General features: G+C 39.1%; 2 protein-coding genes across 4 annotated transcripts in view; both read left to right on the top strand.

Moving 5' to 3' along the window:
* The window catches only part of SPAG16 (sperm associated antigen 16), a 290439-nt gene extending 281635 nt beyond the window's left edge, over nt 1-8804 (top strand). For both annotated transcript variants that reach the window (XM_053470842.1, XM_053470840.1), the window contains exon 16: nt 8503-8804. In XM_053470842.1, coding sequence (XP_053326817.1) covers nt 8503-8678 — 176 coding nt within the window. In that variant the 3' untranslated portion in view covers nt 8679-8804. The remainder of the gene's footprint in view (nt 1-8502) is intronic.
* Nucleotides 8805-10447: 1643 nt separating this feature from the next.
* The window catches only part of VWC2L (von Willebrand factor C domain containing 2 like), a 50040-nt gene continuing 45837 nt past the window's right edge, over nt 10448-14650 (top strand). For both annotated transcript variants that reach the window (XM_053471062.1, XM_053471061.1), the window contains exon 1: nt 10448-10897. The gene's annotated coding sequence lies outside the window, so the exon portion shown is untranslated. The remainder of the gene's footprint in view (nt 10898-14650) is intronic.

Below are 14650 nucleotides of genomic sequence, written 5' to 3'. Positions count from 1 at the left end.
GTTGCATTTCCTACAAATCTCCAGTTACGCTTCTAAAATTCTCTCCTGCCTTTCTCCATCTGACAATAACAATAGACTAGATAAACAGACCCTACTCTTGCAGACTGGTCCTACCTCTGTCTCCCGACTATACAGTTTGACTCGCCCGTTGATTGATCTAGAGACCGTGACTCAGGGCCTTTGCTAAATGGCGGCTGGACTTCCCTGACCTTACGACAGACTGCCTGGTTGACGCCACTATTAGGGCTACTAGGATATTAGTCTCTAAATCCTATTCTGAAATGTTTTTAAAATTGTTACATAGGGCCTACCTTCCCCCAAAGCTATGGAAACTGGTGCACATGGCGGCTGATTCCCACTGCCCGAAATGTCTCCATCCTGACGCAGACTTAATGCACTGCCTCTGGCTTTGTCCCCAAATTCAGGTTTTCTGGGCTTCCATTCATGATTTTGTCACTACATCGTTGAAACTACCTCTTACTATGACCCCCGAATGGGCTTTATTTGGAATTTTTTCCCCCGCCGATACTTGTCGACTTCCAGCGAGAGATAGATCCCTACTGGTGGTGGTGGCGGCGGTGGGGAAGAAGGTCATTCTTTCTCAGTGGATCCAGCCACATCCACCCACTTTAGCCATGTCCCTGTCACGACTAAATTATATTTTCCAAATGGATTGGACCGAATCTTCCCTACATAGAGAAACCAAAGCCCGTGCCTTCTTTACTAAATGGTCGGCGTATATTCCCACACTGGCTCCCTCCACTAGGGCCTCTCTCCTTTCCATGTTCCAATACACTGGATGGTTTTCTCGGCAAATCCTACTGGGCAGACACCCCCTGCCGGGTTTAGGTTGATTTTATTTTATTCTCATTTTATTTTGTTGTTATGGTAAGGTTTTCCTTATGTATCTTGAATTATACACTTTGGTGTATCGTTTGTTGTCCTGGCGGTGTGCTATGTCGGGCGTCCCTTCCGCTTCGTACTCCTCGTCCTACTCTTACTTTGTCTTATTTACCATTGTACCACTGACGACTGCTTTACAATCATTTTGTAATCTTTATTCTTTTTGATATTTGTATACGTGTGTTTGTATACTTCAACTGCATTCCTCCTGTTTGCGGCAAAAATAAAAGTTTTAAAAAAAAAGATTGTTGGAACATTACCACCCATTGTACTACTTGATTGTAAGCCTGTGGGCCAGAACATTTTATTATACAACTATCTTAATTGTGTTGTGACATCCCATCTGATGGGATCTGCATTGCCCTACATAGACATTTGGCCAAAACATAGCTGGTAGAGAGCCAAGGAATGAGTGAATATGGGTCAGGGGAGGGTAACTCGCAAACACAGTGGCACACATAATTACATGCTGACGCTAGCACACATACATATGCTTACACGTGCATTAACAACCAGATACACGTACTCACTAACATACACTTACACACAAAGTCCCTCTCACACACTTAGACTTACACATTCATCCCCCCACACATACACATTCATGCTCACTCAGATTTACACATAAACATTTATGCTAACACACACACATTTAGACATACACCCTCACTCGAACATACATACATTTATACTCCCTTGCTCTCTCACACACCCCCTTACCTCATTTGCAGGTTACTTTTAACTCATGTAACATGATGGCCCTGCTGCGTTCCTGCCTTTGTGAACAATTTTGGATCAGTGTATTCTTCTTTCCTGTGTAAAGTTCACACATTCCTATAATTCTCTTTCTAGATAACATTCTGGTGAAATTATCTTTACTCTTCTTTTTATTCAAAAACTGTGTTGTACCTACAAGAGTCTTTGAAACGTACAAAATGTGTGAAATTAGTTTACGGAGATAATCTTTACATTATTGCTCACCTAACGGTGGTGCTACAGGGAGCCTGATGCCCCAAGAGGGGGATAGGCTCCCTACTTTGCAGCAGACGGGCTTCCAACCGTTCTGGACCTGCCGCCCTAGGCCTAGGCCAGAAAACAACAATGATACAACAAAGCTAAAGGGGCTGCACTTTCTTCTGTCAAAACCTGCAAACGTCATGAATGTCAAATTAAACTACTAGATTGATAAAACTACAAACACATCAATCTTATCACACTTCTGTGCCAGTCAGTACCACTCACATTGAAGAATCAGGCTAATTTATGTGGTTCCTAGTACAACTTGAATAATGGATGAAATGCTTTGTTTTTCTACTTCTTTAGGGAAATTGGTTCTATGTATTCTGCACATTGTTAAATATGAAAAAAAAAAAAGACTTCTCTGAATGTTATTGTAGGCCAATATATAAATATATATATATATAAATATATATATATATATATATATATATATATATATATATATACAGAAACATTTTCTGTATTAATACATTATTTTATCATCTTAATAGTTCCTTCATAATAGAATGTGTCAGGAGATGTTATGACAAAAGGGTAATTGGAAAGCTCAAGAGGGGATTCAGCACTGAGTATTTTCCCACTGAGTGTACAATTTTTTAAAGTTAATTTAAATGTAAAATTGAAAGAAATCACAACCGAAAGCCATTGACAGGTTGGGAATCAAAAAATCATTGAGACAGAGCGCAAACATAAAGCAGCGTATTGTGGGGATTGAACGTTGTCCTACAGCTTTAAAACAACGCCTGCTAAAGCTTGAATTTGTTATGAGCTCGGAGAATGAAAGCCAATGTTTTGGTTTAATTATATAACCATTCCTTCCAATCTTCAGCACTCGTAACTGCATAAAAAACTCTAAAAATACATGGCCATCTAAAAAAAAACCCACTTATTTTTCAGAAATTCCACTGTCAGCTTCTGCTTTGTTCTTCCATTGCACCTCAGCATTATTGAATTATGTTTTAAATAAATTATTTATTTAGTTTGAAAAAGAGAGCTTGTTTTTCAAGCAACGTTTTGCGCAATCACAATGGTCATAATGAAAGTTTTAAATGGTAGCGTTAGCTGTTAGTGGGCCAATATATTCAAACAATAAGATGTGACTAAGCATTCAGAACCTGCTTTAGATATGAGGTTTCTCTTGAGATGTAGGCCTCTTTGTGTATGTCATCTTTCCGTGTTTTTTATTATACCAGCTCCAGAATAAATGCTTTATGAATAACTTATAAGGCCCTCCATAACACTTCTCCTCCATACATTTCTGCCCTCCTAAACAAATACTCCCCTACTCGATTCTGAAGTTCTTTCCATGGGCTAAGGCTCTCCTCCTCACTCATATCTCTGGAATCTACTTCCACCGAACCTTCAGCATTCACTCTCCCTCCCAACATTCAGGAAACATCTCAAAACCCACTTCTTCCGAGAAGCCGTACCACCTTAGTTGATAGAACTTCCCTGTCAATGATACAACCACCACCAGGGCCGGCCCTACAATGGAGCCGACTGGGGCAATTGCCCCAGGCGGCACGTTTTTTTTGGTTGTTTGTTTTGAAGCGGAGGAGAGAGAGAGGGGCGGGGCACCGAGTGGTTTTCGCTTACCCGCTCGGCGCCCCTCTCTCTCTCCTCTGCGGCGAGTCTCCCTGTTCAGTCCCGGTGCCGGCTTGTAATGATGAGCGCCGGAAGTGGCGTCAATTTCCGGCACTCAGCATTACAAACCGGCACCGTGGCAGAGCAGGGAGACTCGCCGGCAGGACTCTTTAAAGGTAAGTACCGCCGGGGGTGGGGAATAATGTCGTCGTTAAGTCTTCGGCCGGCCCTGACCACCACACTACCTCTCACCCTTTCTCTATTCCTTATGTTTGTCCTCACCCCATTCCCTCAAGATTGTAAGCTTGTGAGCAGGGCTCTCTCCACCTAATGTATTGGTTTGTCTTAGTCTGTCAAATCTTGTCATACCCCTTGAATATATGTATTGTAAGAAGTGCTGCGTAGATTGTTGGCGCTATATAAATAAAAGATAATAATAATAGATACATTATAATAAATAATAAATACATAATAATAATAATAATAAATGGATCAGAACCTTATCATTATCATGTGTTGACATTCTGCTATGTTTTGTGCATTGCTGATAGCCCAAACAGAGGTGACCTGGTACCTTTTATTTGAGATTGTCTGTAAGTCTCAAATTCCCACATGCAATATGATGAAACAAGGTGTTTTTGATGTCACTTATGTCCTTTACGTGCTGAGGTCAGGCACTGTTCTCACAGGAGGATGGCGCTGCCCTTTCACTGTTACTCCCGCAAACATCAGCCTGAAAAATATTAACACTCTTTTAACATTATGTATTTTTCAATATTTTGAAATATATATCATAGAAATTTTCTATTTAAGAGGCTTAAAAGTTTCTAAATCCATTCCAGATTGAGTGTTTCAGATTGTAAGGAATTTAAATTAAAGATCAATGTGAAAAATTACAATTGTGGCTAGTTATAAAAATAAAAGCCATCAGAAACGGCGGGTTAGAGACACCTGTAAAACCCATACTTGTGGGATGAGGGGGTCGTGAAGGATTTTAGAAAATGAAATAAAACATGTTAAAATATATTAAATATCCCATACACTGGGTGGATGGTAAGGAGGATATAGGTCACATATATGATGAGAATCTAGTATACAGGTTATCCATCCCCCCAAGGGAAGGGGGTGATTGTCTCATTCTACATTTCAATCTGCAACTCAAAAGTAATGCTGGAGTTAATAATCCAGTAAAATAACTGATGTCATGCTATTCTACTTACTCAATATACAGGTAGATAATGTAGCTATAGGTTATATATCATTCAAAGAATTCGTTATTAACCTATGAACTGCACATCAAAAGCAGTTTTCTATTTAAGATGAGTAACCTAAAACTGAATTTATTTAGACTGGAATAATTGTGAAAATCCATGTTCTAGGTTTGCACTTAGTGCTTCTTGTGTGTACATGTGAAAGTATTTTCTTAGCTGATTAAAACAAGGACTGCTTATGGGGGCCACAGATCGGCAGCTTGCAGCCACCAATGCGCTTGACCAGGCGTGAAGGAGGGAGAAACATATTTAATGAAAAAGCTCCATAGATTATCTGGAGATTTGTTGAAATCCCATACACATATTTTTTTTTTTTATACAAAATATACCTATATGAACAAATTAAAAAAAACGAAAGACGTGTCCCCAATCTACATGCTACAGAAAAACAAATGGAATGAGTTTTACAGAATTGTATCCTATAAAGTATTATATTATTAAGTATTTTATAAATGCAAACAGCATATATTGAAAAAAATTGCTATAAAAAAACAATATAAGTGTTCATTGCTGAAGACAGCAGGTCTAGAACACCTGGGTCTGAGCAGTAATGTAACCACTGGTTCGTATAATGAATGACTCATAGCGTTAAGAATTATAACGGTATCTTTGCCAATTAAAACCAGACTTAGGAATGCTCTGGATTGTTGCACATACTTTTCAGAACCCTTAGGAGATTTAAGTATGTGTTAAATATAATTGAATGTTTCTTTAGGTCTTCAAATATATTAGTTAATAAGCTTTCCTCTAGGCAGGGGTCTCTTAGAGCGATGGGGAAAAAATTGACATTCAATATTTTGACTCTGGCCTTTAGAGTCCAACTGAAATGTAGCATTTTAGATAAAAGATATAATTCTAATATTATTAGTATGTAACAGCAGAAGCACATAGTAGACAGAAAAGTACATGGAACAAACATCTGCTCTCTCAGAGATATTTCCCTGAAGACCACTCTGGCTCCATTGCAATAGGCTCCATAATTTGACATTAAAGAAGCTTCTAGAGCCCCTTCAGGACTGACTAATGTTTTTGTGGACCCATTTTCTGTGACCTCAACAAAACAGTCCATTGTGACTCCTAAAGTAACGGACAGAACAAATATAAAAGTAACTTACGGATAGAACATACAGAATTAACAGAATAATATTATTCTTCCACCTCTAACAGTCTGCTGTTGGTAGAAAACACACTACTACTTGCTCCATTTTCAGACAAGTGTAGTATTTGCCACCTTTTACAGACCAAATACACTCAGGAACACGTTTCCTACACATAACTGCCCAGTAGTCAATTGATTAGACATGGAGCCTACTCCATTCTAAGTAGTGAATATATTGGTTCTCTGCTTGCATAGCTATTTACCTGATATTTTTTCTACCTTTTGACATACACTATATGGAAAAATGTATTGGGACATATCCCCTTCAGCACACCAAGACATTTTGGACAATGCTATGCTTCCAACATTGTGGGAACAGTTTAGAGAAATCCCTCTTCTATTCCAACATGCCCCAGTGCACAAAGCAAAGTCCACAAATACATGGTTAGATGAGTTTGGTGTGGAAGAACGTGACTGAGCCTCACAAAGCCCTGAGCTCAACTCCATCTAACACCTTTGAGATGAACTGGAAAAGAGATTGCTACCCAGGCCTTCTCGTCCAACATCAGTGCCTGACCTCACAAATGCTCCACTGGGTGAATGAGTGAAAATCCCCACTGAAACTCTCCAACATCCTGTGAAAAGCCTTCCCAGAAGAGTGGAAGCTGTTATAGCTGCAAAAAGGGACCAACTACATATTAAAGTCCCTGTTGGTGTAATGGCCATGTGTCTCAATACTTTTGTCCATATAGTGTGCGTGTATAGCTTAGAACTTGACATCATCTCAATGGCAAAAAACTGGCGTATCTTGAAGACTGTTCTGTAGGGCTTTGTTTTCTACTCAACAAGACATAGAAAAAATCCAGAGAAGGTATAATAATGTATTAACAATGAGGTGATACGGACAAAACAGGCAACCACCTAATGCGCTTTGTGGCTCAGATGACACTCAATCAGTGTACTTTTACAGATGTACACAGTAGAAGACAATGCCTGGATGTAATGTTCTAATGTATTTAACGCTATGTATTGTCTTCAAACTGTTGTATCTGTAAAGTGATTACAATAATACAGGTGTGCTCTTTGTTGCTTTTTTTCCATTCCATCTCTGTGCTAACTCAAACAAAACAATCCTGACATCTCCGTGGTCTGATGGACCTGAAGGACAATTGACTGCAAGCTGAGATTGAAAACCACAGTCTTGATAAAGCTGCAAACCGGGGACATATGGAACAAACCATTTGGTGTACATTCTCATTAACTTTATTAGCCCCCCCTCCTTAACCTTCCAAAAAGTTTACTACACAGGAAAAATCTTCTATATGTTTTCATAAGGTCGCCAATTGGTGATAATAAGACAACATTCAGTAATGGAAAGTTGTCAGCTGATTGAGTCAAAATCAGCTGGACCCTAGCCTTGTATTTTAGAAGAAAACTTTGATTACAAGACGCTGTCGTATCACAATAGCATGCAGGGCTGTGCATGACTGTTACTGATGTTATCATGTTAAGCTAATAACAATATGCTGTCTCCTACTGCTCTGTCTTTGTGCTTGTGTAAGGAGGTCTTTAAAGACAACATGATTTGATTGATATTCTTGCAGAATATAATTACATTTCAATTTGTCTGTTTTTCGAATGCATCCATATTAATGAGGTACAATCCTACAGGAATACTAGCATGTCTAACTGAAAGGCGGAAGGGTTATAATTTGTGACTTTTTCTGACAACATTTTCTCCAGTATTTTCTATAATACCAGTAATATAAAAAAAATGTATCCACGTAATGGCATCTACTTACTGGTCCTGTAAAAAATTCCCTTATGGGTTAGATGCACTCTTGGTTAAACTGGAATGCTTGCATAAGAGCGCAGAGTTTTCTTTAAATTACCAGGTTTCTCCCACCCAGAACGCGCTACGGTTGATGCTGTGGTCCATAGATATGTTCATTGTGTTACCTTTGCATCCTCTCAACCCCAACAATTTTTCAGAACACTTTCTCTGAGTGTGTAAAAAATGTAAAAATATCATCCAAAGCAATGAGGTACCCAAGCCACATGTGATAACCAAGCTTTCTGGCCAATGGGATGTAATCCTTTGTGTTTAACGATTTACTATGATAAAGAAAATGAGTTAATTCCATACATAAAATGAATAAATAAAATAACCCATTATCAGGGAATACTCAGCCTTGTTAATCCCTTTGAAGAAAAGTACTTGTATACTGTAATTATCTGACGGTTAACACCTGTGCTAAAGATTGTGTGCTTTACACAGAAACAACAAGTTCAATACATTTATTGCTAAACTTGTTATCATTTGCTCATTTTAAATGTTACCTGAAACCTAGTAACTTGCAATGGAAAAATTTTTGTTTTGTTTGTTTTTTTAGAAAATCCAAATGGTTAATCCCAATAAATAGCCACAGGATGTCTGTGGTTGGAATTTATTAGTTTACTTTCTGGCATAGGCAGTCCGTCTCATTTATATTGATTTATCACGCTTGGATTGAAGTTATTTTCAATAAAGACATTAATTCAGCGCACATCACTAGCAGTCAAATCAATATTCTCAACATCACCTTCAGGGAGTATCTCACCTTTCTGCTCTTCTCTCTTTTGCAGGTCAGTTGGTATCCATGGCCAGCAATGATGGGACAGTCAAAATACTGGCTCTAACGTCTGGGCAACTGGCCAGCATAGAAGGCCACGAAGAAGCTGCTCAATGTGTCCTCTTTAACCACAAAGGCGACTACCTAATCTCTGGTGGATCTGATGGAACTGTGCGGCTTTGGACCTAGAAGACCATCACTGTTTAACTATTGCCTTTAAAATTGGAATAGAGAACTATGGTGATGGATATAAAATCAGAACACGGAATGAAGCATTTCAAGCATTTAATAAAACATTTTGTTAATGGTTGTTAACCATAGTGTGTTGATTTTATGTTTACAAGCTAAGTCTACTCATTTCTTTCTCATACTCTTTTTCACTTCTTTAATCCACGACACACATCTCCCTCCAGGCTCTTCTTGCATACACTGGCGTCTTTTAGTTAGTAATAAAATGGGTCTAGTAATATTTTAATACATACTTTCATTGGTATTATCTAAGTAGAGATGTTTTATAAAAATTCATTTTACAGACAGATATATGGTGCCGGATATATTACCAATTGTTAACATGGGTGCTATATCTGCTCCTTTCTGCAATATGTACCAATTCTCTGAAGTAGCTATCAGATTAAAATCTTTTTGCAATAGATAAATGACTTGCTAGTATAATTCATACATCAGCAATAATCTATATCAAGATGACAGAGACATTCAATTTCAGCTCAAAATTAAGGATATAATGACTCTTCTAAATGTTTCTGAACCTAGCAGCTTGGTGCTCTAGGGTAGCTGGAAAACATACCGGTATATGTTCGGAAAGAATAAAATATGTGTACATTACATTTATTTCGCAGATACGTCATCATAAAATATGATAATGCAGTGGTAATGGAATCAGCAGTGAATCTGGTACAAGCACAACTGAATATATTATACATATTAACACATAACTTTACTCACCTAACCCATCTCTAACCAGGTTAGGAACGTGTTGGGTAGCGGGAGTAAATTTTACACTTTTAGCATTACAATTTATAAAAACATGAGAGAAAATATTTATAGGGCAATGATACAGGACACAAAAAAATCTACAAAACTCATATTTTACCTCCATTGCTTCTGTGGTTATGTATATACTAACAAAATGTTCTTAGATGGCAACCAGTGGGTTAAAGGGGAAGGGGTGGGGAGAAATAACTGCCCAAATCTACCTCCTGGGGGCTGTGTTGTACTTTCCAATCTCCTCTAATATGCATTTCAGTGCCAATCTGCCTTGAGTTTAGGATGCTGCTGTGTGCTCATTGTAGGGAATGGCAAGCCCGCTCTGCTGTGTCTGCCAAGGGTGCTGAGCAGTGCTCTGCTGGTGCGTGTCTTTCTATGGTTTGCTGCTGAGCAGGGCTCTGCTCTTGCCTGTCTGTGAGCTGCTGCTGAGCATTGCTCTGCTTTTGCTTGTCTCTCTATGGGCTGCTGCTGCTGACCATTGCCTGCATGCTGCTGTGTGTCGGTGCGGGGTGCTGAAGGCATTGGGTGCTGAAGGCTGCTGCTCCCGTGTAGGGCTCTGCTCTCCAGCTCTGCTCCTCTGTCCATGGTGCTGGATTCCCATCAATGCGCTGAAGCCGTGGACCCGCTGCTGCTCTTCATCCTGATTTGGTCACGAAATTGTGCATGGTGGCGAAGTGCTGCTGTGTACGGAGTGCGGCTGATGGTCCAACGGAGTTAAAGAGAAATGCTTGGTAGCCTAAGCATGATGCTGAAGACACTTTACCCCTCATCTACCCCATCCATAGATTTGCTTTGGTAATAATTCCTCCTGGGTGACAATGAAGACATGTGTTGGCTCTGTGCTTTTGACTCCCATGCTTCAGGATCAACACATACAGAAGAATTAAGCAAAAAGTTAAGCCTCTCTGTTGATGTTCCTCCCTGCTCAGGGCTACCTTGGTGGCTGTAAGCTGCTGCTGAAGCAACATATTGCTGTGCTGAAGGAGCTGCTCCTGGCTGTGTGAGTGCTGTTTGTGCTCTTTAACTCTTAGCACAGGAGCCCATTAATCAGCAGCTACTGGCTGGGGAAGATCTAGCTGGGATATACTGCAACTGGGACTTCAAAGCAAGGGGAAGGTCACCATGAAGCTGCTACACAAGTGCGGATTCATCTCAGTGCACCCATGCTCTTGGGGTGTCCGTTTATGCCTGTAGCCCTACTGGGGTTTTGTTGGGAATCCTGGGGACTGCTTTGGTTACTAGAGAGGCATCTGCTGTGTGCTCTATGGCTGGGAAACTAGAAGGATGAGACACTTTTTCTCTACATAAATGTGGCTTCGTTGAGCACGTAGGATGGGCTAACAGACTCTCATCCACTGGTGTGAAGTTCCCTCTGCTAACCCTAGAAGATGAAATCTTAATAGGTAAATGTATATTGTATTGCATGTTTCCACAATGCCAATTTCTATAAAGCATATTTGCCTAAGTATTTGTCTGTACTCATACATCCATGTACTGCTGTTAGTATGCATATAGACAGAGATAGATAGAAACAGATGTTCTGCACCATGTTCTGTTCTTTCACTGTGTTTTTCTTTCCTTCTACATACAATATAACTTTAAGGTTATTTTTTCTCCTGTTTGGCAGGGGCACTGGTCATAACAACTAATAAAATAATAACCTGTTAGCATGTACCTCTATAACTAACTAGTACTTCTTTCTCCATCTGTGTGAGACTATGCTCTGCAGACCCTACTGCAGGAACACCTTACAAATCACTTAACAAAACAGCTTTAATGTCTTTCAGGCTTGTGTAGAATGCACAGTCCCCTCTCTATCTGGGGGCTCAGACAAAACTGCAGTGTCAGAGTAGTGCTCCTCTTTCTGACACAGGGAGATGTGTGTCTCAGCTGCATGCTATGCACACATCCTACTGAATCAAACACAATTTCTATATTGTGATTCCTTGAGCTCAACTGGAGTTCTTTCACATTTCTCTTCATTAATCCCAGATCTTAATGTTCTATCACAATCAGCTTTATCACTCATCATAGGCAGTGAATGCTGATACTGAGATGGTTAATCTGAGCATCAAGCTGCTAGCAGTGAGAGCCACATACTACAGTGTTACAGGCTAGTGAAAGTGCTTGCCTTCTTAACCCTTTTTGGTACCCAAGGTTTAGATCAGCATGTGCAACACCAACAGCATCTGGGGTATTTGTAAAGCCATTAAGTAAAACATTGTGGGATATAGGAAAAAAAATGTGGTTGTTAAAATGAAAATAATCTAATTTTATTATCACAGACCCGTAAGATTCATCACACACCACAAATAATTAATCAGAAAGACCTAAAGGATTTGTAAAAAAAAAGTCTGATCAGAATGGAAATTATCAGAATGATTTCACCAACTGCATTATATGCGATATGCATATACATGTAAATATATATATATATATATATATATATATATATATATATATATATATGTGTATATATATATATATACATGCGTGACATTACTAGGGCTTCACACTAGTTTTGTATCCGTAATCTTAATTTTTTTGCTCAAAATTTTGTAAATTTAATTCACAACAGCATCTACTGTAGATCACTTTTCATATAAGCCTTTGGATTGTGTGTTTTGAGATTTGCATCTGATTTAGTATTAGTGCTGTATTGCATCAATTCATAGATCTGCTTGTAAGGATCTCAAATCATATACAAGAAAAGGATCTAAAAATCATATAAAAGAAAATTAATTGTTCTTCATATGTACCCCTTTTCCAACTCATTGTAAAAAAAAACATTCTTTATTCCTATCCTCAATTAGTGATCATCTCTCTCCTCTGCTCGTTCTCACTAGTGTTTAATTTTTAATACCGGATATTAAAGAACTCAATCCATCACCCAGCAGGAAAATTTTCCTTGCCTGCCCACTGGGCTCCGTATTCTCATAAAAGTTGGCATTTGCCATCAAAGCATGCAACATTTGGGCTTCAATCATCCAATGATTTTAGTTTTCAAAGTGTTTTTAAAAATAAAAAAACACCAAATGATTTTCTGATCAGACACTCTCAAATACTCATATGATTTTTCTTTTCCTGATGGAAGGGAATTTCCCATCATCCTATAATAGTAAAAGGGAATAGTATCACGATGTGGGACAAAGTATTTGTCTTCTCAATATTACCAAGGTTTGAGAAGCCCAGCAATCACGTTGCATGTTGAAGGTTTCCAGTAGGATTGCAGTACATATCAGCACAGTACTAGTCTAGCCATTCTGACAGTTAAGCCCATTCTGCTCCTACAGTGAGTTTAGCCCGAGGTCTTCGCATGCAAGAGGTGTGAACAGTGGCAAGTACAGAGGCCATACAGGCAGTGGGAGCTCAGGGTCCAGATAGCCTGGGGCAATCTTCTAACAGCAGTGCAGACTTCCAGTTTCCCCCGTAGTATACAAAGAGAAGCTTGAAACTCCAGATGAAAGCAGATGAAAGGTCAACTTGAAAGTGTGACCGCTCAAGGTAGGGCATCTTCATTAGCACAGTGCTGTTTCTGCTTATCTGTCAGCTGTAATTGACTTTGCTGAGGGGACTTATTTCAGTGCATTGTGGCGACATCTTCTAATATTGCATTTGACGTTGCCAAGACATTGCCAATTATAGTATGTTTCTACCTCCCAAGAGTCCTATAGGAATAGTATAGATAGATTCGGATCAACAATAACATACAAAGCACCTTAAAAATAAAATGGAAAAGTAATTATGATCATATTCGCTTGTAAAAATGCATGGCTGTAGGGCGAGAGCTCAGTGATTCAATCTTTCTTGCTGAAAGAATTTTTAGGTGCGATCTCAAATGTATAAATCATCAATATTACCTGCAGAACTATGAAACAGTTTTAAAACCCTATGTCGACTTATAAAGTGTGAAAATGGACTTGGCAAATTGAAGATGGAGCAGATGTGGTTAGGTGAAGTGGTCAAAGACAACCCAGTGTCATCTACTATTAATCACCAAGCTAAAGATGGACTTATTTATCTTCACTCCAAAACCTCCTTAACTGATAAGGTCTGAGGAGCAACAGACCTAACAGCCCTTAATAACCCATCCGGAGCTTCTGATTAAGCAAACAGTACAGACCTTCCGATTGACCGGGTGGATGGTATTTTTGTAAGTGGTTTAGCGTTATCCCCATCCAATCAACCACAGCTATTTACTTTTCTGTAACAGCCAAAAGAGGCTACGAGGCTTAAATACCAATTCTCTTACGCTATTAAGGAAAGCTTGGAACACACTCAATAATTAATCACATTAATAATGAATACGCAATGGTAAAATGACTTTCTTATTCATAATGCTACATAATAGTACAGTAGGTACAAATTTAGAAAGCCTGTAGAACAAATACATTAATAAGTAAGTGAATGTATCTGGGAGTTGCTGGACGCATAAAATTAAGTAAGAAGTATGTTTAGGCAAAGGAGGCTAATTCAATGAAATATGTTGGATTACACTCAGTTTTACCGTGCCACGTTAAAGAGACAGTGTTTATACACTTAAGCACATAGATTGTGTATTACCCTAAAACATACAGTCCTATACTTACATAACCTTAATGAAATGGAATCAGTATACAGTAAGATAACACTGCCCATAATTTATTTTAGGTCAATATGACGTTCTGCTTGGGTGGAAGAGGTTTGAGATGGAGGTCCCACCTCTTCGGACATTAAGTGGTTTAAAACCATACATGATTTTATACCTTCAAAAAGTAGCACTGTGATTGACAGCATAATTCCACAAGAGGTGATATTCCACTTAATCCACAGCATAGTAACCTCGCATTAGATTTCAAGATACCAAGAGCAAGGCCTTCTTCTCATGTTGTATCAGTATGTCTTAGTGTGCATTAATGTTTTTGTCCATTTTGTATATTCTCAATTTCAAAGTTATTGTGAATTTTCACTCTTACCCATTGTAATAAGCATACCTGGGAACTTTTAGGCTCCCGTTACTCGGAGCCTCCCCTTGCAGGATGCGACCAGGACTACCCGTTGACGTCAGTGGGCATTTCCTGCTGACCTCGCAGGAAACACCCCAATCTGAGAGGGAAATAGGTGGGTAGCGGGGCGTCAGGACCCCTCTCCTGCGACCTGGAGGATTCGGGTGTCTA

This window comes from Spea bombifrons, chromosome 7 (assembly GCF_027358695.1).
Source record: "Spea bombifrons isolate aSpeBom1 chromosome 7, aSpeBom1.2.pri, whole genome shotgun sequence".
Lineage (NCBI taxonomy): Eukaryota > Metazoa > Chordata > Amphibia > Anura > Pelobatidae > Spea > Spea bombifrons.
This window is presented reverse-complemented; position numbering and strand designations above follow the sequence as displayed.